The sequence below is a fragment of the Solea solea genome, chromosome 5 (assembly GCF_958295425.1).
Source record: "Solea solea chromosome 5, fSolSol10.1, whole genome shotgun sequence".
NCBI lineage: Eukaryota > Metazoa > Chordata > Actinopteri > Pleuronectiformes > Soleidae > Solea > Solea solea.
Genome location: NC_081138.1, coordinates 19862230 through 19888123, shown reverse-complemented (window position 1 = coordinate 19888123; position 25894 = coordinate 19862230). Strand labels below are relative to the sequence as shown.

The 25894-nt window shown below is 40.4% G+C and overlaps 1 protein-coding gene across 1 annotated transcript in view; it reads right to left on the bottom strand.

Moving 5' to 3' along the window:
• The window catches only part of ntrk3b (neurotrophic tyrosine kinase, receptor, type 3b), a 150822-nt gene that overhangs the window by 17474 nt on the left and 107454 nt on the right, over nucleotides 1-25894 (bottom strand). The window contains exons 11-13 of the mRNA XM_058630205.1: nucleotides 14436-14624; nucleotides 3876-4006; nucleotides 164-336 (exon numbers count right to left, since the gene is read on the bottom strand). Of these exons, the coding sequence (XP_058486188.1) occupies nucleotides 164-336; nucleotides 3876-4006; nucleotides 14436-14624 (493 nt within the window). The remainder of the gene's footprint in view (nucleotides 1-163; nucleotides 337-3875; nucleotides 4007-14435; nucleotides 14625-25894) is intronic.

Genomic DNA, 25894 nt, shown 5'->3' with positions numbered 1-25894 from the left:
ACAATCAGTACCCTGAGCAAACATGCTCACAAGTGGCAGACACATAATTCACAAGGTCATTTGGCTTAGACTGCCTGCAGCTTAGCAAATTAGAGCGTGTTCATATAACCAGCCTGTCATTTGCTCAGCTCAGGTTAAACTGACTGAAAGTGGAAAAACTGACCTGAGGAATTTGTTGAGGTCTCCGTGCTTCATGTACTCAAACACCATGATGAGAGGGTCTCCGTCTACACACACGCCGTAGAATTTAACAATGTGGTCATGCTGCAGGTTGGTCAGCAGCTCTGCCTCTCTCTGGAAGTCCTTCCTTGCCGACAGGTTGGGATCTTTTAGCGTCTAAGAGAGGAAACAGTAAGATTGCAAGGTGTGACACGAGGGGAATACCCTTGACATGCACACGGAAACAAGCTCTTTATTCCTGGACTCTGTGGGTCTACAACCTTACTATGTTGGTTTTGTTTTTTGTGCCCAGTCCCTGAATTCGATAAAATGGTCCCCGCATGTTCTACTTTTTCATTTGCAACTCCCATAATACTAAAGCAACCTTACTTTTTATGCTTTCGTCTATTTTGTAATTGGTATCTATCTACACAGTTTAACAGTTTGATAAATACAAGGTGGCTTGGACATAGCGTGGTGGTTTAATAGCATCACTAATGACCTAAACAAGACAAAATTTGTGACACGTAAAAAGTTGTATTTGCAAAATAAATCATTCAAACATACATCATCATTTATTTTCTTTTTTTTATGGAGCAGAAACTTTGGTGCCAATTTACATGACAGGCTTAATCTGCCATGATACAGTGCATATTACTCTTTTTTCAATTAAGTCTTTTGGTAAGATTTATTTATGTCACTTAGGTACAATTTCTTTAAGTCATGTTATCTTGGGTGTGGAGGATCCAATTAAGGTCTTAAGGTTCCTATTCCACCCGAACACCACAGCTCCCAGCCAGTTCTGTTAAAATATGTGGTTTTGTATTAGGAGGAGATAATTGGGGTAAAAATTGCTGTCAATCAATACTGTAATTAATCATAATTAACTGCCTTTTTTCATCTTGTGACATAATATAGGATTAACACAAAGGAAGCATCTGTAAGTTCAGATACCTAATTCAAGAGCATGGTTAAGTTCATTCATTGATGCATACACGATGGAACTTGGATGCACTTACACACTACAGCCATTTATATGCATTATTAGAAAGAAACAAAAATCAAGGCCTCCCTGAAGACAATCATTTATCATGTGCCGCTGTTCAGTTTGAAACGTAAGTGTAACAGACTGCACTTCACAGTATTCATCAGTGAAGTGTACCTTAGAAAGTGTCATTACTCACAGAAGTCCAGTGACAACCTGTGCTTGTGCAGGCCTCTTCATCTTCTTCATACAGTATAATGTGTCTATTTTGTAACATAATAGTTCCTCTCGGGGCTGGATAATATGTTCCTCTCAAGGCTATTTGAATGATTTCTCTGAGTCCATCATCCTCTACAATGCTAATCCGGCAACAGTGTTTCAGTTACCCAGGTAGGCAAAGTAGCTTCTTGATGAAATGTTTCAATATTCATCTAAGGCACTCCTTTAATGAACTTGTCTATCCTGTTACGTTTCGACTGTATTACCTCTGGTTTAATACGGTGGCTGAGTATTTTATCCACCTAATAATCAAGTGCCTTGTTTTAAGGCCAGGGATCATTACAGACAGGAAATAGGATAAAGTAGACCTTGCGTACCTTGAACTCGTTTGACATTAAAGACACGTGAAATATAACATTTTGATATGATGCCAGTTGAGGCTGCCAGTATAAAAAAAATCTGATAAGAGCAATAATATGCCTTATTACAGCCTCTATTAGAGGGGAAAAGACTCCAGTTGTTGAAAATAGAACGTGTTGCTTCTTTTGATCTCCTTGGCCTTGAGTCCTACTTTCCCAGACTGCTGCTGTCATTATTACCATTATTACAGAAGGAGAGACCTTGAGGTAGAAATATATGTACTTGCATATCCTTCTCTTGAAGTGAAGTGCTGGAGGTGGTTGAGATGTACAGCCAGAGAAGGTAAAATGACCACAAAATTCTATTAAAAAAATCAAACCACACTCTTAAGGAAATGTTCTGTGTCTGGGCAACCATCCAAGACAATACCTTCAAGTGCTCAAATACAATAAATTGAAGGAAAGCGCTGGGCTAAATTCGCCCTTTGTCGACCTTTCAGTGTATTCAGAGTTTGTTTTATCACAAACAGGAACATTTTCAAACGAGGATGCACATGCATTGTGTTTTAAAAATAAAGCGGTTTGTGATGCAACACTAAGAAAAAAGAAGTGAGAGCCAGACATGCATCATCTTTTCATCTTGACCTCCACTTCTTCATCTTTTCACTTTTATTAAGGAGACGATGGGTATTTTTTCTCAGTATTTTTTTCTTCTTGAGTAGGTGTCCTGAGTCCACAACCTGTTATTCAATCACTGAATACAGAATCTCATATTCACACTGAGGGCTGCCAAACACAACTTCATGTTCAGGCCAATGACAACACTGAGAGTCACAGTAGAGGAGCAATTGGTTTTGGTGATTTAGCTTATTACTTGGCTTGACAGTAAATGTTGGTCCTTTGGCTGATACTTAGATGTTTTCTTTTGTACAAAGCTGCTTAAAACAATGTACACCACTGTAGCTTAGCCTAGGAGGTCACATCTTATGGCAGATCATATCAAGCAATTCTATATCGGTTATGGTTTGATGGGATTTAAGGATGCTTAGGTCAGTTAATGTTGTGGAAACCAACTAAAATTGACAGAAGATGCACTCACCAACCACCTCATGAGGAACACCTGCTTTATCCTGTAATTATTCATTCCAGCTAGTTATGTGGCACCATTGCATTTAAATATAATAAAAAAAAATAAAAAAATAAATGACTTCAGACTGGACAAAACGTGAAAGCTTGAGCCATAATGGTTTACAGACTGGTGATGGTAGTGCAAAGGTGTTTGGGCACACCACTTCAGGCTAATCAGTCATTATTTCAGTGTATTTCAATGTCTGAGTTTTGTCATAAGGGTAACATTTATGCTTCGTTTATAATCTTCAAATGGATTCTTCTTCTTTTTTTAACTTGTCCTGTCCAATGAGTTAGGCAAGGTTAGTTTAGTTGACTGGATGCCTTATGTTGTCAGACAGATTTGCTGTGCACAGCCAGGAGTCGAACATACTCCTCCTGTTGTTAAATCTGTATTTTTATATGGTATTGAAAGATGTGAGGACAACGGAGCAGTCGTGTTTGGGGGATTAAAATGGAAGTTCACTTCAAGGTTGGGTTGAGTCCTGGCAGCAGGACATAAGAACATGAATGCCTCGAGTGCCCAGCCACCCCACAGAGCAGAAAAACACATCCCGAGATCTCTACATGCCCCAAATAATCAAGAAAAGGTCAGATTGGGAACACATACAGTAATGTGAAATGACGAGTTGCATTTAGCATAGTCTGAAATGACCCGATCTTAGCTGATGTTAATCCCTAATGTCAACATGGAGCAAAAACTCTCATTTCCAACATCTTGTCGAATCAGTGTCCCAGAGCATCACACTGTTAGTATTTTGCTCGTGGTCAAGTGCTCGGTGAGTCTGTGATGCCGAGGCGGGCCACAGAACAGCTTTTGCTTTTAGAGGAGTATTTACAGGCTGTTTAAAGATGTATTAGGTCAGGGCTACATGATGCATTGACTGTCAGAAGGATAATCTTTTTTTGAGGACACCCACCGTGACACCCTTTATGCTAAGCTAAGCTAATGGGCCGCTGCCTGCTGCACAGGTCAACGAGGTGTATGAGATTCAACCCTCAGCGCATGCATATTGCAGATGTACCTTGACAGCTACCAACATCTTGTCCTTGGTGGGGCACAGGTTGTAACACTCTGCCAAGAAGACTTTACCAAAGGCTCCCTCGCCCAACTCCCTCTTCAGGATGATGTCTCTCCTTTTTATATGTTGGACAACTACAAAAAAGAGAAGGGGGAGGGAGAGAGAGAGAGAGAGAATATATTACACCACAATGCATCTTATAATACAGGAAAACAGACAAAATACAGGGACATGCTGCCCCTGTGCCTGCAGATACAGTGTTTCAAGCTTGAAACAATCTTAAAATCTTCAAGTCAACAATAATTAGTCTGTCTAGGGAGGAAAGATGATTGACTACTCTGCAACCGATGCAAATTATACATCCCACCCCCTCACGTTTAAAAGCTCTGCCCTCAAAACACAAACACGCCGACTGAGGCTGTGTGTTTATGCAACTAACCTGTAACTAACCGGAGTCAGTTAGTTACAGGTACGCCAGCAAATCATTCCATTCAGTCTGAATGAAGTGGTTCACGGGGTTGATTACAAAATTGCAAAGCCTTCACCGATTTTTTTGTTTTTTAGACAGTTTTATTGGGACATGAAGAGCCCTTCAACAAATAAATGATTCAGAAACAAATTATGGACTTCATCTTACATTTCAAATTCTAGTCACAATCTCAAGGTTCATAAAGACACAGTAATATGTCACTGTAAAATAAGTAAGTCCATAAAAAACTGATGCACAAAACATCTTAAATCCCTTGTTTGATGAGATGCCGGAGCCATAAAAGCTGATTGACCATTTTTAATATTTCTGTCAATAAAATGTAGCCCAAGTGTGAAGCAACTGCTGTGAAGTGCTTGAAAAAAGCACTTACGGAGCTTGTGATGCTCTCAAAATAAGAGTGGAGAAAAGGGTATTTTAATCTAAGTTTAAAGCTACTTCAGAGAATTCTGGAAACAGTATGGGTTCATGTGGTTTTAAATCTCTGAAGTGAAAATACAATCCAAGATGTCACAGAACCTGCTGAGCTCCAAACCTCTTATGTGGATTCCTTGGATTTAGAAACAACAAAAGTGCACATTTTTCTAATGAGAGAACGGGAGTTGTAAAATGTATATTAATGAGCGAATAGTCACTGAAAGGAAAATAAAAGAATCCCATTATATGTACTGTATACATGCCTCTTGCTTTCATTCCTGTGCGATCACTCACAGGCTGACATAAAGTCTGAGCTTTTTTTTTCTTTTTTTCTTCTGTTGTTTGTGTCCACAGAATTGGAGCTTATTCTACAGATAATACTTTCAAACGTGGCCAGTGTTGCAAGTTGACCATGCTCATGAAACCAAGAGATAGGAGAAATAAAGACGGACAAAGACACAACTGCCAGGATACGGATACAAAAAGAGCTGAGGAGATGCTGGGGCTGAACATAACAGTGATTTATGTCAGCATGTAGGTTTACAATTGAACTCTACACTGCCTCTTTACAAATGTCCGACACTTGCATGCGCATTATAGTAAAAGAAAAAAAACAAAACAGGAAATCTATTATAGGTCAAAGGTTCAAACAAAGAAGTCATCAGCAGGTGAATGCAATTAACTACTGCCCTTAACATGATATATCTTTATTGATCCTCATGGGGAAATTCAATTCTTGTAAGAATTGAATGCAAACTTCTGGTTCGCATGACCTTAAGGCAAAAATGTTAAGCATGAAAATGTCAGTTCACAAACCAGTGGCTGATAATGAAACAACGACCTCAACAATGAAACGTGCAACCTCACAAAATAGATAATGAGCCTGTTTGATGATGACTACATCGAAAAGGGACAACCGACAACTTATGTGTAATTTTTTTTTTTCCTGTTTGGTCATTGTCCTTGTCCAGGGTGTACCCCATACAATCACACAATTTGTCCTTAACAAACTGTCTCACTGACAAAGAGGATAACTTAGTGAAGGGGGTCATTATGAATGCAGATGGTGTCATTGCTCTGTGCCAACGATTTAACATCACAATGACACGTTTAGGCTAAAAATGTCTAGTTAAGATGGAGGAGATACTTTATACATGTTCAATTCATAGAAATCAAAACTACCCCACCACAATGTCCAGCCTTTCCAAATTGGGGTACATTTATTTGAAGTTTTCAATCCTTCTCCCCTGCAACCTGTGGTTACTATGTTCTACATGATGTGTTGCTTCTCAGTTGCTGGTGCTGATGGTCTTGAAATAGAAGGTTTCCTGATTCACATATACTAATTACCAGTTCAGACAATTAGCCCTGAATCAACACACCACCTATGTCACCTGAGTCTCTGGTGTTTCTGTCAGACAGTACTCGATTTATCTCTCGATTTAAAAAAGCAATGCCCCAGTCAGTTTGTTGGGCGACAGTGTCATCAAGGACGTTGAGACATTGCTGTCAAAACTCTTAAAATCTGCTTTTCAAGACTTGAGGAGGAACTATCCTCAAGTCGCATGCACATGCATTTGAATTCCAACTGTGTTTTGACGGTTGCTAGGCCAAATGTCTCAAACACTTTCTAAGCTGATAAAGACACTGATTTTCGTTCACCTTAGGTCTGCAGTCTCCATACACACATATCTATCCCCCGCTGAAAAGAAATGTGAATAATATTTCTATTCATCCCTGACTTTAACTCCTCCATCATTCATGATCATTCAAGGATCTGTGTTGGCCGTGCTGCTGGTTGCCTGCCACGCTGATGATCCGGCTACTGAGGCTTATTCTATGGCTGCACCAGTCATTAACCTTCTCTGGATGAAATAGCTGGTGAAATGCCAAAAATGGAAACAAATGTGAAGGTGTCTTTTTGAAACTAGTGTGGCGACACACTTCTGGAGCCCAGTGGATTTATTTCTTTAACTTTCACCCAAGAACTTATTGTTTTCTTTCATGACTTAACTTGCAGTGCTGTGATAATTTCTTCTTCATCTCACTTGGGAACATTTTAACACTTTTCTCACCAGAATATCTTCACTACCATCTTAGCCATTAAGACAGCCATTTTCAATTCACATCACAATTTGAACAAAAACTCATCTGGCTGTCCTGAAATCTTTCTTCACTTCTGGGAGTTGGTAGACAAAAAAAAACAACAATTTTATTTTACTTCAAAGTATTAACAGTAAAAGGCAATGATTTATTGCACTTCAGTCACAGAAGACTCAAATGTTGTCTTTACGCTAGGCGTCAAAATGTGTCAAGAAAAAGGGGAATTAAACGCCACTGAGTAGAATAACTGATGAGCCCGTCACAACTGCCTCATGTTCAACAAGCAATGTGGACGCTCCATCACCAGTGACACTGTTCTTTCTGTAAGACGAACAACTTTTCAAATCCATTGTTATGAAGAAAAGCCCCTAGATAAAACAGGCCATTAGAGTCACTTTGAAATACAGTGCATTACCTACAACAGCATAAAAAAAACTCTAAACAGGGGTAGAGTATTGTACTGTAAGCAGGGCCGGCTCTACCTAATTTTGTGCCCTAGGCGAGATTGCTCTCCGGTGCGCCCCCCCCCCCCCCCCCCCCCCGTGTGTTGGGGGGGGGGGCGCTCCCGAGGGCTTGGACGGCCTTTTCATATCGTTAATAACAAAAGCTTCACCTGTCTGTGACCTGACCTCTGATCCCTGCTCTGACCCTGAGGTCACCTGTCATGTGATTCAGCAGCACCACATTTTAGGAACATTATTGTTTATTCATTTGTTAATATTTATTATTTTCAAGAGAGAACACACAAATGAGGGCGACTGGGAATAGAAAATCATTTTTATTTTCATTGTTTTAAAAGTTTAAAACAATGAAAATTTGTTTTCATTGAAAAAAATTTTTTTTTTTTTTTTTTTTTTGCTGGAGGGGCGCCCCTCCAGCAGATGGCGCTCTAGGCGACCGCCTATATCGCCTATGCCAAGAGCCGGCCCTGACTGTAAGTGTAAGACGGATGCTGATGTAAAAACAGAGCTATATATCATTAAATAGAGGGTTACGTACAATGGCCGCATGAAAACAGCTGTAGAGGGACCTGCATTACTGTTATTGGTGGAGGAATTTTCACTTTGTCGAGTCCGCTGACGTACGAGAAGGAGTTCTTACGTAAGATGAAAAGTAAGAAGCTGATTTAAAAAAAAAATGTTTCAACAAACACGTCTATTTCTTTCATTATAACTCGCCTGGACAAGTGTAATGCCCTTTACGTTGGCGTTAACCAGACCTCACTCATCTGCCTTCAGCTTGTCCAGAATGCTCGGCTTTTAACGAGGACGCAAAGGCATCAGTACTTTTTCCCCTTTCTGGCCTCCCTCCACACAAAAAGATTTTAAAACCATTTTATTTGTGTACAAGTGTCTTAATAGTCTTGCTCCTCCGAACATCTCTGACTTGCTGCAGCCCTTTGTTCCTTTGCAGGCTCTAACATCAGCTGATCAGCTGCTCTCAGTAGCTCTGACAATGAGGCTGACGCTCAGAGGGGATCAGGCTTTCATGCTGTTACACATTAGGCAGGCTCCTTTTAGTGTCTGTGTATTATCTCACCTGTTATCTGACTTATTTGTGAGTGAGATGTTGTTGTCTAAGCATGTGTTTTATAGCCATGTTTCCATCATGGTACAGTTTTTTGGAACGGTAAAGCCCTCGGTCAGGCTTGCGTTTCGCCCCTTTACTCCGTAGGCGGGGTGTGCGCTGTGCCAACGAACAACAACACAACGGACAACAATGGAGGACATCCACCAGCTGGGTTTTTTTCCCTTCTGCTCGGTTTGTGGCTGTTCGTCTCAACAAGACGTCAAACTTAAACTTAGAATAGACTGCAGGTGTTGAAGAAACACAAGTCGCGAGGGAGTGACACTTTTCTGTCGCCCAATCAGCTGCCTGTTGTGGGTCTAGCTCCACGGGAACTTTTGGTACCCAAGGGAAGGGTACCAAGATTGGATTGGTTGGGGACAGTTATTTTGGTTCTATTCCTACTGGAAATGCAAAAAACATATGAACCAAACCGTTCCACTCGGTGTAAACACGCCATTAGTCTTTGATTTATTTGTTTACTCATATCTATTTATTTAATTTTACTACTGTACAACAATGTGCTTCGTCAACAAATTGACTTGGACAGGACATAATGAAAATACTTAATCTTAAGTAGTATGTTGTCGTCATAGCAACTGAGGGGGTAACAGATTTAAGTTCAATATCATGCATCTGATATTGCATGACTGTCTGTATCACTGCAACAAATGAATGAAGGAGCATAACAAGCTCTTCAGAGAATAACACTGTTATGGCTCCACATTAAGACACCACATCAAAAACACGTTCAACCTTTACATTTGTTCCACTTGCACTTTCTCCTGATTCCCTTGAACCCATCCACCACTTTATTCTCTGCATTTACAGGAAGGACTCTGTTATAGAACATGCCTGTCAAAAGTGTTGGGGACCAGTTATTCGGCATGTAAACCCAGGCCTCAACCTGCAGCCTGTACCCAGATTGGCACATTGAAAAGCCCTGAGATTAAATCTCTATTCTGCAGCACAGCATCATCCCTTTGTCCTGACTCACATGAGGACTCGACACCAGCAAACATCTCCCTGGAGGGTGAGAGACAAAGCTGTGCCAAGATTTTCTCAGGTAGTCAGGTCAGGCTTCTGGGAGAGCGCAGATGTTTGGGGGGCTTTGTTCTGTACCTGTGCATGTGTGTGTGTGTGTGTGTGTGTGCAGTTCACCACCACTGAATGCCAACTTCCTTCAGCATAAGAATGTGGTTGTTTTTGTATATCTTTGAGGGTGTGTGTGTAGTAGACTGTGAAGATGAATTTTGATTCACTTTAAAGACTTGGTTCAAGGTTGAGGGGTAGAACTGGTTGAGAGAGATGTCTTTCTTATAAATCACACATTTCCATAATAATGCTAGAAACACCAGATAAATGTATTAATCACATGTTTTCTAAATACACAGAATTGTCTCTGACAGACTTGCTAAACAAATGCAGTTTTTAGATCTGTTAGAGACACGTTTTTTTCACAGTGACTTACAAATAACTTAAAAGGAAATTAAATAGTTGACTTTGTACACTCTCTATATAAAGAGCACCGCTGGGTATTTATGGTTTGGTGAGAGCAGCTCACCCAGCAACTAATAGTATACAAAATGCTCTCCGTGATTACAATCACTGCAGCGCAGGGGTCTCGTGTCATTCAGCATTGTGGGCAACTGTGACATTAATACCAGCATTTACTGTTGACTCACCGTGGGTATCCTCCTCCTCTAACCTGCAGTGACTGGCTGACTGCTGGCTTGTTTCTGCTGCTGTCTGGCCTCAGTGTGTGAATAACCCCCCCAATGTCAAACTAAGATACTGTTTAAAACGCAAAAAATAAATAAATAATAATAATCATCCCGGGGACACTTTCTGCTTCATGAGCTAAGTTCTTGTTAAATGTCTGGAAACGAGGAATAAGCTAATTGCTATGACCACAAAGGACAACTTTTTCCGGTAGCATTTCCAGATGTTAAAATATGGAGTTCCAAAATCTTCATTATCATAATATTAAATAGTAAGATATTTGAAAATAGATATCATCAATGTATGTACAAAGAATAAACCAATATAACGTGAAATCAGTGTCTCATCTAATGTTATTGCATTATTCTCATTTTCAAAAAATTTTTTGTGCAATTTATTTGCACATATCAGAAAAATTATTTTAACATGTTAGACCATTTAAAATCAGGCTTGGATGATGAGTTCAAAGAGTGAAGTTGGTGAATGATAAAGTCTGTCAACCTGAGCGTTTATTCCTAAACGCTGACTTAATGTTTGCATTGTTAGGCACTTGTATCCAAAGGCATGGATGGAAATTGGCTGCGACTGCAGATCCTTTTGTGAAATCAGGGTCACTGCAATCACGTATGCTAAGAAAACTTTGCACGGAAGGATAGGGTAAAGTAAGTGAAGCAGTAACGGATGACTCAATCAGCAGTAATGCAATATTACACTCATCAATATGCTGTAAAACACCACCACGACACCAACCAGCTTTGCAGGGAGATTGATGCTGATGCAAATACATTTCGAGAATACACATAATTATTACAGCATGAGAGTTCTCCACTTTCCCCTGTCCCCAGAACCCCTGCCCTAAAGTGTGTCTCCAATACAGTGTTCACGAAACACTGTGCATGCAATAGAGGTAACAACGTGATTGACTTCCTTTTGACAATAGCTCCTCCCTGGGCACAACCTCGGTGTTACTGCTGGATTAAAGTTAAAGTACACTTAAGCAGTAAGTGCTTTACACTTGCTGCTCCAGGGAGGCTCTTTAAAATTCTGGGCTGCTACACAAAATAGTATACTTGATCTGAACATCTGAGAGGAGAGTTATGTAGCTGTTCGTCCCTACAGATTCAGTATGAAACATGTCCGTATGTAAGTTTTCTTTGGCACCATTCAATGTAATTAATTCTGGATCTGTGGGCAAACGTCTCGCTCTCCACTGTAAATGTTACACTCAGCATTTGCAGGAATGTGTTGTGCTCACATGCAACTTGAGAGACAAATCCTAACCACAGAAAAATGTATGGTTTAGTAAGTGAATTCACTCTGATTTAACCCGCTCGCCAATGCTTCCTGTTGCAAAGATTTGCCAAAAAATCAAATGTGTGTACAGAAGCAAGCATTTTTTTATTCTTCCTGCAGAAACAAGTTTCTGTTGTGCCATGTTTTTGTGTTGAGCAAAACTCATAATGTTCAGTGGCCAAAGTAGGCTGTTTGAATTCATGACTGACTGCAGCCTGTGGGTCTATTCTCTTTTAAACTATAATTCATGAAATCATTGCTTTGGAACATGATAGCTGCATTCCAGTTGAGCTGCTCTGCGTTTCCTTTCACATGATACACTTTCAAGCTACCAAATTAGAAACTCCTCTTCTCTGCTGGAAACATTTTAATCTTCAAAAATATCCCCTTCAGCATAATTATGCCTGTTACACCAAAAGCAGGGGGGAGGAGAGTGGATTGTCCAAGCTGTGCCCACATGCGATATCTTTAATAACATGGATGTAATTAAAGGCTCTACGCAAAATAAAGGCTACACTCCAACATCAAAACCTATCGTCTAATTCTGGCCAGTGGGACGTGACAAATCCGTAATTAAAATAGCAAGCTGAGTGATAAAACAAAGCCACTTGCTGGGAGAGGGCGGATTGTGCTAGATATGGATCTGTCATTAGGCTAAAGCATTGTCCTTTGCCTTCTCTGCCTTTATCTTCTTAATGTGGCTATGTTTCCCCAAGATTGGCCTTTTTCAGCTCAGTGAGAGAAAAAAAAAAAGCTGCTCTCAACAAATGTCCTAATCAGTCACAGATCGACTGTTTACTGCGGCAAAAATTCGAGGCCACTGGTTCATTCAAAAGCTGTACCGATTGCATTCACTTCATGTTTCTAAATTGGCCTCAGAATGACGAACACTTTTTCTGTGTTTGATTGCCCTCAATCTCCCGAGCTTGTTTACAACTGTATGTGTGCAGGTCCCCAGTTCAGCCAGAGGACAACTGCAATTGGATGATTTTATTTTTTTTTTTTTCCCCACGATTTTTATTTCATTTCCTGCAGTGAGGAGCTGACGCCATCACTTCTGTCACTCTGCGCTCTGTTGCCACTGACTAGAACTATTTAACCAATGGGAAAATACTGTATATATATATATATATATAGTATATACTTGGCAGGATTGACTTGAAGATCAAATACTCATGAATAATACATCTGATAAGATATGCCGGGATCACTAGTGTGACTTGTGCAGCAGGCGATTTCCTATCACATGCAGCTGTTTTAACAGGAGCCAGCGTGGCAGACAGCAGCGACAGACTGCAGGAGATGTTTTCAATATGCACACAGCCCAACGGTGAGGAACACAATAAATTACCCAGAAAGTTAGTGGTGGGACTGACATGATCTGCTGATCCATTAAGGTAAGAGGTGGTATGAGTGCGTTGAAATTTCTGTGTGTTTGTATGTGTTTGTACCAAGTGCACACATGTATATGTGTGTGAAACCATGAAGGCGCACTATTCTCCTGGATAGGAAGCTTTCAAGTAAATGAATTGATACATTATGGATTGGTGGCAAACAATCAATAAAGCAGCAGTGTCTGTGTTGACATGCGAAACTGGAGACCTAAGCGAGGCCAGCTGGACAATGGAGACCCAATGGCGCCCTGAGGCCACCCAAGGGAAATAGATTCTATCTTACAAGCCACACTAACAGAATACACATAAATGCATAAATCCATTGCCACTGTTACACATACCTACGCTGGGACACATGCAGACTTCTCCCTTCCCTGTGTGCATGTGTCCTGGGGGTAAAGAATAAATTCATATTCAGTGAACGATCGCACAAGCCAGAGGCCCTTCAGTGCGATTTTGTTTTTCCAGCCGATGGCAGAAAGCTGTGGCCATTATGACCTTGTGATGAATGCAGAGTCCATTTCCTACGGTTTCTTTTTTCAAGCATGCACATGAAATTAAATCTAAAAAAAGAACAAGGGATGCTGCATGCTGAGAGGGAGAACTTTGGTAAAGCCCGCATCGCACACAAGCATGGTCTGACTTCCAATCGCAGGTGCGCGGTAATTGGGGAAAAGTTTCATTTGCACCCAGTGTCATTTATTCATTAGCTCACAATCAGATCTCCCGTCCAAGGCATTAAACATTATACATCAGTCACCTGCTGGACCTTAACAATTCATGAATTTCCTAATACATCAGACTCGTCATTTATTTATCATCTCTAAATGGGATTTCCTCCCTCCTCATTGGCTCCACGTCAGAAGTCAACTCATCCTAGCCTGACCGATGGCCATTCTGAGAGTGAGCCAGCCCATAAATGATGCAATTTAAAGCTGAGCCGGACCAAGGACAGATAGATCTAGTGTGCTACCATTCAGAAGAGAGAGGAGTCCTTTCCCTGACTAAATCTAGTCGCTGTGACTATTATCGCCTGGAAAGGGAAGCAGCAGGCTGTGGCTGGCACTGTTGTTTGTCTGTTGACTCTCTTGAGCAGTTGACATAATTGTGAGTAATTAGGCCTTAAAGTAGTTTTGTCACTCCTGAACCTGGAACACAAGTCCCAAGGGAGAGTGAGGTGAAGTGAGGTGGAGGGTGGGCTGCTTCAACACCAGACGTCAGTACACAGAGGGCTGCATTTGTCTTCACAGATCCTATTTGAAGAGTCTGGAAGTGTGCCACCATATGCTGACACCACATGATCACAATGAATGTAGATTACACAATCGCCTGGAGAGCCCCCGGCACTTCATATTGTAAAGATAAACAGTAATTTACAAGGTCGGAATGAGCCACATAAAAAAACATGGTGATCACTAGTTGGGTGTTTGCCCAGATGTTGCACTTTTTTGTATATGCTATAGAGAATTGTTTGTTACATGCCTTACAGGATTATACTCAACCCCATGCTTGAACAGACCTGATTCTTTTTTTTTTTAATCTCCTCAAAAGTGCGGTGGAGAAAAAAAGAGAGACACATACGGGTAGTTGGTTTGTTGCAGTTGTGTCCATGTCTGAAGTATTGAGGATTCTCCACCACAGGAATACGAGTCATCCCTATGACAACAGCGTCAGGACCCGCATCCAGAGTGCAAGGGGTAATAATCCCATGATTGACATGATGAAGAGGGCTCGCTGAGTCTTCTTCACCACTTATCACAGCAACTGGACCTGGAAGAAGAGCAGTCAAATGATTCAGTTTAGACTATGTGAATGGATTGTAATATGGTGTGGTGCTGTTACATATCAAAACATATTCATCATTCTGACCTTTGACAACATGTCTCATTGAACATTATAATGTGCATATTTTTGCACTTTTGTGCACACATATTGAAAATAATGGCTCTTATTGTGAAAATGGTCCAAGCAATCAAAAACACTTCGATTTTGAGAAGACTGACTGTTTTAAGACAGAATGCAGACTCACCAGGGGCTCAAAGAAGAGAAAGAAAAGCCAGAGGAAAGACAGAACGAGAAAATGTAAGAAGCGCAGGGACAATGGCAAAATGTCCGGCCAAAAAATGTGAAAAAAAAAAAAGCATTGACAAGCAAAGGACAATGTGCGGTTATTCCCATAGGTTAATTTATTAGTGGCAGCTAACCACAACATTGACCATGCACCACACATTGATTTTTTTGTACCATTTCAAATGTTAGTTTATCAAATGTTATCTTATTTTATCTTGTTTTCATCGATTCACTCAGCTCCTCCTTTCGCCCACCCGCCTCTCTCTCTCTCTCTCTCTCTGTGAATAGCACATCCTCTCCATGCACACGCTGAGTCAAGACATGATCATGATTGTTGTTGCCCTCTTGCCCATAATTCCTCATGGCTGGGCTGCAATGTTACACAAGGATGTGGTTGATGACATTCCCAGTATTGGTTAATGAAAAAGTGTCAAGAGTCACAAAGCAGGAAGGAACATGAAGTTTTATTTTTCTTCAAGTGAAATGAGCTTGTCAAATGCTCACTTTCCCATTTTTAATGTATTACTAATGAATATAAACACAGCCATTCATCTACTCATTGACCGCGCATGAACTAATATGTCAGCCACCACATCGATGCATACTAATATTATGTTTAAATCACGATCAAATTGCAGGTGACGCAGGAGCAGCAGGGCTGGATTTGCAGGATGAATTTACAGTGTCGTACAGCACACAACACCAGCCATAATTCCCTGTCTTTAATAGAAATTCAAACCGTTCAGAGCTACTGTCAGAGTCAGTGCAATTCAGTTTGCTGTTCCATCATTGCTGTGACAAAAACAACACAGAGCTGCGACAACAGCAATCTAAACGGGGGCAGCGAGTGAATATAGAGTCAACATTTGATGATTCAGTGGAGAGGTGACAGAGAGTCTGTTTACCCACATAGTTGAGTCTCTCTCAAACCTTGACAACACAGTAAACAGTAATCAAGACCCGAGTCATAGAAAAGAGGTGGCGGGGCAGAGGTGTGGTCGAGGTGACACGTGTGAGCAGCGATTTATTTACAATACTCTCAATGATATTAGGCGTGAATTTTATACCCAAGCATCCACTTTACCATGATGAGCACAGCAGACCTGGGTACAACGGGCACTCTAGAAAAGTAAATCTCTGCCTTTGAACCTCAACTACGCTGCACTGCACAGACACTCATAATATACCCTAAAAAAAAATTCATACGTAGAATGCCACAATGCGTCATGGGAAGAAAAAGACCCAGAAGGATCGCGGTATGCTCTGCTTTTTAATTCAACATGAATGAAAATCTGTTTGATCAGTTTGCAGTGGCAGATGTATGAGGCCTCAGGGAAAGCCTGGCCTGACTCCAATCCACAATGATCAAAACTACACAAAAACCTCCTACCTGATTCCTCGGGAGATGAAGTTTTTCTGTGGGGGTGAAGGGAAATTGTACTTTTTCACTCGAGCACATCCTAAAAATTGCATTTATGTTGCCTTAGTGAGGTTTTTTTTATCACCCGAGATGACTGGAATACAGCACGGTATACACAATCCCCAAATGTCCACCTGAGAGTGAAGTTCCTCTCTATTAAACCAATTTTGATTTATTCCACAGAAATGGAAAACTGCATGAGCCAACGTTCCACTATTTTCTATTCGTGTCATGTCTCATCCATTTCACAATTTTTTGTTTTGTTCTTGCAAATGGTAGATTTAATCTCAAGTCATGAATTGAAAATAAATCCAGACATTGACTTGAGTCCATTTGTCTCAATAAAATAAACCCCCGTGATGCTAGACTCTAGTCTCAGATCTGTATATCTCAGGTACAGCTCGACCCAAGCGTTCAACCCTTTGTTCTAACTTGACCCCATCCTGATGCAGTCCATGTAAGCGTTGAGTTTGTGTTATCCTGTCTGTCACACTCAACGGTTACTATGGTTTCTGCCCCTCCTCCAGGCTGTCTCAGCCAGTGTGACCAAACCGAAGGTGCAAACCCGATTACATTTGTAATGCTTTAATTTAAGGGTTACTCTTAGCTGAGGTTGATGTCACTGATTGAGTGAACTACATACTGCAGATTGAACTGAGCCATTAACAAATGTGTGACTACCTGGTTAAAACTACATAACTGGCTAGTGTTGGTATAAGAAACAGTGGCCAGATTAGCTGGAGGTTGTTTCCTGGTCCTGCTGCTGTGGTTGTAAATGTACTAAAACAGAAAGGCTGCACTGTCATCATGGAGACTAATCTCTGCTAATCCCAGTATTGATGGTGGAATACATTTTTTGTCTTCTTGGTTCAGTGTGGTATATACTGTGTAGCAACAGCAGTACATAAGCAGCCAACTGAGTATAATGACAATAAAGTTATACTTCTAAAAAGGTATTAATCTTCTTGTGCTTAGTAATAAAACAAAGAGCATTAAACCAAAATGTAAACCTTGAAATTATGCTTACTGACCTTTATTAGGTACACCTGTTCAACTGCATTCAATGCATTTAGGCATGTGGGCGTCAAGATGAGCTGCTGAAGCTCAAACCAAGCATCATAATTTGAACGTGGTGTAACTCAAATATCAACTCGTGTATACAGTTATATCTGACCACACGAAATGTTAAACCTTGGAGCAGAAGACCACACCAGGTGCCACTCCTGCCACTCTAAAAGAAGTCATGTGTACTTAATAAAGTGACTGCTGAGTATAAACTGTCAAATAGTCAAAATGACCCCGTTTTATCATCATGAAAGTGATTCAAGGTGTGATATTAAAGAGTTGGCTTGATATCTTTCCCCAAATTCCTAAATCGGTTATTTTAAAAATGGGACTTGATACATAGACTCAGAACCAGCCTCAGCCATAGCTGTGTTAAAGTTGGCAAGATTATGATTGATAACATCAAAGGTCACCGCACAGCACAAAAAAGACCAGTTGGGGTTTATTATGGAAAACTCTTATATCAGCTTGGCATGTTGTCATCTGAACATTAGTTAAATCTTATAGCTCACATCCATCAATGTTTTACTTTACACAAAATGTTTCTTCAACCAGCATCGCTTCTACTTTAGTCTGAACTACTATTTCCGTGATTCTCCAGGAGATTATGTCACTGCAGCCAGCATTGCTCGCTGTTCCTACACGGTAACATTCTGCAGTCCAAGCAAATGTGCACAAATGTTTTATGTTTATGTAACGTGCATTCCACCGGTGCATTAGCTAATTCGGCCAAACCAATTTATCAAGTGTGACACTCGCATCATCCGTTTCCCAGAGTTTAGAAGTCAATCTAATTTACTCCGCAGGAGCAGTGACAGGGCGGCCTCACACTCCTAACTTTTAAAATGGATTCATTCATTAAGGTACTGTTAAAGTGCTGGGCCAGCCAGTCCATCAGCCGCTCCATCAGCCGGTCAAAAGCTCAATTGTGAGTTTCAAAAAAACACCCTGACCTTTGAACCAGCTGCCTTTTAGACACAAGTAATTCATCTGGACATGTATTTATGGCTGCTGTTGTATCAAGAGGAAAATAAGTGTGACAACACAGGTCTGAGGAGAACTAAAGCTGCAAAATAACAATTACAAGAAATTCAATAAGACTATATAAATGATTAGACACATAACCGTGATTTTTTCCCCCCCCTTTTCTTATTGGACAACTAAATATCTTCATGATCTTCACACGTCCTCTACTCCAACCAAGAATACCCAGAATAAGAACAATGTATGCATGTAATGGATGAGACATGTCCTCCCCTCATTTTTAAGTCTCTCTAAGTGTCATCCTAAAAAGTCAATATGACTGTGTGAGTCACCTTCGGGTATTGCTGTGCATTCAGCAGTGGGTTGAGGGGCAAGAGCCTGTGTGCATTTGTTTGCCCTGGGCTTCCCCTCTCAGGCCACATAGAGAAGCTGCTATATCTATGTGAAAGGAAAAGACAAAAAAAACTTCCTATTGTATATATGTAAATAAGACAATACAAACCAGAGCACTAAATATGAACTAATCTATGACTGCAACCTGAACAAAGCTACACTTGAAGTTTTATAAAAATGACTTTGTACATTTTATTCAGTCAAACTCTAACAGTGACCAGCGTTTGAAGGTCGACAGAGGTTGCACCAAGCTGAATAGTGAGAAGATGCTATGAGTGTTTCACTTACTTTTTAGTTTTACCCAACTGGTTCTGCTGCGAGAGACCTTACATCACAGTTTATTTATTCCAGTTCTCATTATCCTTTTTACTTTATAATACGTGTAAATATATAAGACCAGTAGCAGAGATATGTGAAGGTTAATCTTTGGACAAAGAGGCGGTGGTGACTCTGAAGGGTTTTCCCTGTGGTGGAAAATAAATTGTGCAAAGTGTGATTGCTTCCGTTCCACCTTCTTGAGGTAATTATCACACAGGTTTCTTTCGACGGTAGTTAATTAGGACTGGAATTAACTGGAGGACATGCAAAATGAACAAGAGAACACAGGAAGGAAAACTTACTGAGGCAAGGTTCTGCTTCGAGTTAACAATGGATTTGAGAGGAATTACCTGCAAACGTGGCAAGGGTGGAAAACAGAGAACTCGACATTGTGCTTGTGAGGAAGTAAAGACAGCATGACTGAACCAACTGTCAAAATGTTTACAAATGTGTTTCATTGACTTATCAAAAGTGGTAATTTAAGTTTAGAGCAGTAGGTAATTTCCTACACTTAAACCATTAAATATCTTGAAGACTCTGAATCCTCTTGTTGGCTTAGCTCCAGAATCACTAATCCAATATTTCCAAAGAGTAACCTAAAGCTGAACTAGTTAATCACCTCAAATAGCTATTGGGAATCATTGGGAGAGTGAGGCAGCAGTTCAGTGTGTAAATCTGCACAGTGAGTGTAGCATCACTGCTATAAAAAGGTCATTTAATTGCCAAATGCCACAGTCGTGTGAGGAAACCTTCAGGTTGTGTGCAAAACTTAAATGACAGCTCCTGTCGCTGCACTGAAAACGACATGTAAATGTCTGGCAAATGGCCTCAACCTGCTCTTTCAACCTCCCACTAATATATGAGCATAGTGAACATGTGACTGGCACATGAGCCAGCAGCGAACCAACACTCGTCCCATTTGCTACAATATCAACAGAGAAGCCCCTGGACTGTGTTTCCTTTAGCTGACAGTGACCAACTGTGAGCGCAGAAAAACTGAGCACCTCTGATATTTATGATCCTCTGCAATGTAGGCTATCAACAATTTACACTTGGCTCATAAATGCTCTATCTATTGTGGTATTTAATGGTGAATACTGAAAGGAAGGAAAGGGAAGGATTCAAAACAAAAACGAACACACATTTTTAAACCTGTCAGTCATTGTATCATATGTCCCCTAAAATAAATCATCTACATCACGGCAAACATTATCTGCAATGACACAGCCCTGAACCAATTCCAGTTTGCTGTATATGTTTGGTGCTGATGCTCAGAATGATAATAAAGCAAAACACTGAGATTGCTATTCTGACTCTGTTCCAGCAGTGCGCTATCTGTTTTTATATCTTTGACAACATATTACCCTTTAAGCTCCCCGAAGACAGACAAAGCAATTTTACTCAAGTCTGAAAAGTGACGGAAAATGACATCATCCATGTTAACAGCCAAGTTGGTCCCAGGTCTGTTATTTGATTGATTGCTACAACAGTGTAAGGATCTTTCCCAAATCCAGGACCCATATTATGTACCTAAACACAAATTGAAAAAAAAATCACATGTTAATCTGAGAGGACTTTCAGAGTCAAACAAGTCTCCAGTCTGTTAGGAGTTTCATTCTTCTCTCACGGCAGTGTAATCAGAAAAAGGCCATGGATGAAAAGCTTGTGGTGGCACTGTTATAGAAGCTAGTTTGCATCATAAACTGTTGCAGTGAAGGCAACAGCACAAGCGGTGCAAATGCGACGGACACTCTGAGCGATATTTCTTCTCATGGCATTAGAATATGAAACGCTTCCCCAGAGTTTGCATGTAAATCACAGAGGAGGCTGAGAATCACACTCAACTGCTGCAGCCCACAAAATGGCCTGATGATTGTGCAAATCAGTGCTGCGGCTGAAGCCTCGGTATGCTAATAAGTCCCATGATACTGGAAGGCAACAAGTGGTGTAGGTGGCTGGAGTTAGCAGTGAGGTAAATCATTAGTCACAGTGGACTGTGGACAGAGGTTTACTTGACAAAAAATGTGCATATCACTAAAATGAATCAGTTCAAAGGCAGCCCTGAACCTGAATGATTCAATGACTCTATAAATATGTAGAGCTGGCTGTGTAGCGAGACATAAACCTACTCCATTTTGCCCCCTGGAGAAATGTTTTTTTTGTTTTTTTCACAGTCTGCACATGGCCCATTAACAGTACACTGCACACAGACTCACGTTAGGGACATGTGTACCTGAGTAGGTCTACAGGGTCTAAAGTCATGTTATCAGCTCATCTCTTTGAGGCCATATTGAGAAAACACAAGGGTTTGTGCTGAATGCATTCTGACATGACAATAACACACATGCTCATGTTTACAGATGAATATTGAGCTCTTTCTTCACAAAATGCCTTACAATGGAAATCCAATGTTCGGCCCAGATTGCTTGAGTATGTTTTCAGTAGCACATGATGTAAAAGACAATTTATTTGTTCCAAGTATCATTCAAAGGGGGAAAAAAACAGAAGAACATTTGAGACGAATCATGCAATGTATAGCTTATATGTATGCACAATATGGCGTGTAACTAAAGCTGACACTAATTAAGGGTGCACACGGCAGAATTGTCTGAGTAGTGTATTGTTTGTATGCTGTGAGTCTATTAAGAATTTTATTCAAAAGATAATTTGATTTTAAAACCTAGGAGAAGATATGCCTTAAATGAATTAATATGTTAATAAAATGCCCACATAAGTACATGTGCATGAATGTACTCACTGTAATCAGTGATTTCCAAAGAGTGGGCCGCAGCCCCCTAGTGGGCCATGAAAATACTGCAGTAGGCACTAAAGGCTACTTTACTACAAGGATTTCTATCAGTTTTGTAATTACACTTCAAATAACTGTTAAATATTAATGAGTAATTTAACATGCATTGATTATCATGGGCAATTTATGGATAATTATTTAGAGCATCTTGTTTTGTAGATATACAGAGGCTTGATTCAAAGTTCATAAGTTATTTTCTGCATGAATGTACTGCACAATTTCACAACAGTCGATTAAATGTTTTTTTTTTGCAACCGTGGCAGCATTAAACTTTTGTAAGTGGAGGCGTAATGGAAATTTAGAAATAAGTCAGGCAAAAACTGTTTAATTTTCCGAGGGTTCTCATTTGGTTAAGGTAAAAAGGCACTTGGAGTATTTGTACTTTTTAGATTTGAAATGAAATGGAGGACGCACATTAAGGTCATCGTTAATCCCTATTTCTGCACTTGGTGTACTCAAGACCTATTCCCTCAGATGATCAGTTTTTAATGCTGATGTTCTTTTCTCTCACTTTTCTCTTCTTTCTTTTTGTTTTCTCTCCTTCATTCCCCAAACAACTTCACACCAAGCCGTGAGTTGAAATACAAGCAAGCATAGTGGTGATCCCAAAATAAAATACCTACTGAATAACAACAGCAGTAACTAATCAAACCCTAAAATCCTGTGTCAGCATGTTTTATTGCTGTTTCATCAAAACTTGAAAGCAGTTCTTAAAAGACTCACATAATTTATTTCAACCTTTTCTTTGTCTCTTTCTATCCCTGTCTCAGTTTCCTGTCCCAAGGGGTTCCATTTCTGCCCCAGGTCCTTCACAACTGCCTGCCTTTATTGGAAAGTTCAGGACCACACCGAACTGTATTAATCCTCCACTACAAAATTAAAAAGTGATCAGTTAAATGCATCACAACTAAGCGCATGGAATCATATGACTCACTGATAAAAAGCAATAGAGAATTTAGTTTGAAAGTGATGTAAGCCCACCTGGGTTGTGCATTACGAATTACTTCATAAGGATGAAAAGCATCTTTCTATTGTTCTCCATCACTGTCAAGAGACTATTTCCATAATGCTAGCTACCCTAACCCTGACATGATATGTGAACCCTAATCTCCAGTGTCTATGCTCTACATGCTCATGATTCTTGGGGTGAGGGAACAACCTTGATTATCACAGTTATATTTATGTTACAATCCAGTGGTTATGGCGAAGGAAATATTGTTGATATGGTGTCCCTGTCCCTGTGTTAATATGATAGAATTAATAGAGTTAATAGAGTTCATTTGACAGCTGCTATACTATAGTCCACCTATCACCCAACCAGAACACATGTAACTGCATGAACACAACAGCTGAAAATGACTTTACTGTGTTTGGTGCAGTGCCTTTTCAATACTACAAGGGCATCTCTTCCATGATCGCAGGATGTATTTATACCCTTAACAATTTTCAGTTAGGTCCTACACCAGCAATAAATGTAGCTATAGGTCAGTTAGGAACGCATGGATAGATAGATAAATAAATCAAAGGAGTGATGGTAATATGAGTGGCAATTAAATCGAAAATAGTCTTCCAGTCTTCTTTCTTCACCTTGGTCTCCCACCATTACAAATCCACCGTAGCTATGACATATACTATACTTAGGTTGCTAAGTGGTGAGGTGTTACAGCAGGCAAGGAGACAGGCCCTTTAATATTTCAGTGAGATTCCCAGCAGACTGATGGCTTACAGGGGCAACCATGCAGGGCAACGAGCCAAGGTTAGCTTGCCTTCATTTGAACCGTTAAATGAGCCTGACTTTATCAGCAGGTATACACCTAACAATGTAATATAATATATGATTTAAGGGTTCCCCTTTTTTCTAACTGGGTCAATGGATATCTTTCATCCATAAATTGTAAGATTTTACAGTAGCATTTGCTAAAAATGGACCTTATAAGATATAAAGGGTTAATGTGCAACATATCATTCACAGCACACCTTCCATGAAACAGAAACTGAGTAAACATGAAATTAAAAAGGAACATGTAATTTTTTTTATTTTTTTTATTTATCTATGAGCAAACAACTAAATGTATTTGCCCTATATAAAAACATTATATACTGGACTACTTACTTTATTTTGTTGCTATTAAAGATATTTTTATTGCTATAACTATAGTCATTTAATTCATGTTCTGTCCTAAAATGAAGTCCAGTAAAATGGTTGATTTGAGCTTCTTTTGTCTTGCTCCGCACATGAGTTTTATCCAGCCCAGCACACCTGGCTGTCATGCTCGCTGTACAAGATACAATAGCATTTTAAACAAAACAAACATCAAAAGTTATCCGGGGGCGACTGCTGTGGGCGACACATTGTGAAACAAAACACATCATTACCCATACGGTGGTCTGTCAATCACTGTCATGGAGGATGAAGGTGCTCAACGTATACACAGAGGACTGTGGACCTCAGTGCAAGGATGTCTGAGAAACCTAAAACAAAACATGAAGTGGACTAGAAGAACAGATCCAATATGGGGGAACAAAAATCTAGGTCACCTAATCCAACTTACTGTGACTGAGGGAGCACCATGAAAAAAGAAGAGAAGCCAACCAGCTAATGCAGCCAATTAAACCTTCTCTGCCCTCCACCCCCCTTCAGCAAACACTTCAAAGTGTTGCCATCAGCGAACAGCCATAAAATGAACGAGCTGGCTATAAATGGGCTTGGATCCTGAGACAGGGGACTGTCAAATGATGCTCATCACACTGAAAAGACGATGTTCCAATGTTCTTGGAGTGAAATGGACATCCAACACACCCCTCGCAGCAGCAACGATCCCAACTATGTCTGGAGAACAAATACAGGACAAAGCAGCAGCTTATTCAGTGAATGGACATATGTGTTGATGGCGATGGGGTCACTGGCTGTGAGGGTTTATGAAGAACACTACATTATTGACGCTCTGTGTCAGAATGTCCTAGAAGAAAGAGCAATCTCCCACCAGGAGCTCTGAAATGACCTCCTCTGACGACCACAGCCTAACGACTAAATCTGAGAAAGAGAGGTTTTTGTGAAATGGAGGAGAGACCCAGTGTAAGCCAAGAACAGATGGGTCCATGGGGGAGATTTTTATTTTCCACCTCCAGGTAACACTATTTCAAAGAGCAGAATTGGGGCATCTCATTACACAAAATACATTTCACAGAAACCCCTTCCTTCTCTTTCTCTCTTTTTTGTTCCTCTGTCCTTTTAGAAATATTCCCATCTCTCCCTCTCTCTCAGTTTCTCTTCCGGAGCCCAGCTGTTTTGTGTCCTGCAAATGGAGGATTTTCCACACCAATTTACGAGCCACTTAAATAAACATCAACAGAAGGTATCAGACGAAGCTTGTGAATAGCACTAGAGGCTTTTCAAATTCTACAACTTAAAAAAGTTAGAAGCTACTCGCTTTCTTCATTTGTCTTTTTCTGTGCACTGTTTGAACCACCAGCACCCAGCCATCGCTGCTTCAGCAGCAAGAAAAGATGTATTTAGATTTTAGTGTACTCTGTAATTAAAACATAACACAAATTAATAATCAAGATCAAGGAAAAATGGTGGAATCTTAAAAATCATGCATTTAATCATGTTTTATGATGTGAGTGAATGTCATAAAAAAGTGACTCTAAATGTTTAAAGCCCACATAGACCGGAAGCTCCAATTAACGCTGCGTTTGTGTGTGTATCTGCGTCATTACCTCGTTTATGAAACCCTAAAGTTTCAGAACAAACAGTTCAGCCACTGCTGAAAAAATAGTGTTGTATTGTTTTCCTGGGCTCTGCGAAGCGGATCGGCACTTCCGTAGTTTGATGTCGTCATCAAAAATCCTCACCACTCCTCTCACCACCGTAGCGCCTCCCGGTCCGGGCACTAGTCCAGGCACATCCGGTTGCGTACATTCAACCGCAAGAACTACTCTCGTTGTAGCTGCTGAGATGCAGAGCATCCACCGTGCCAG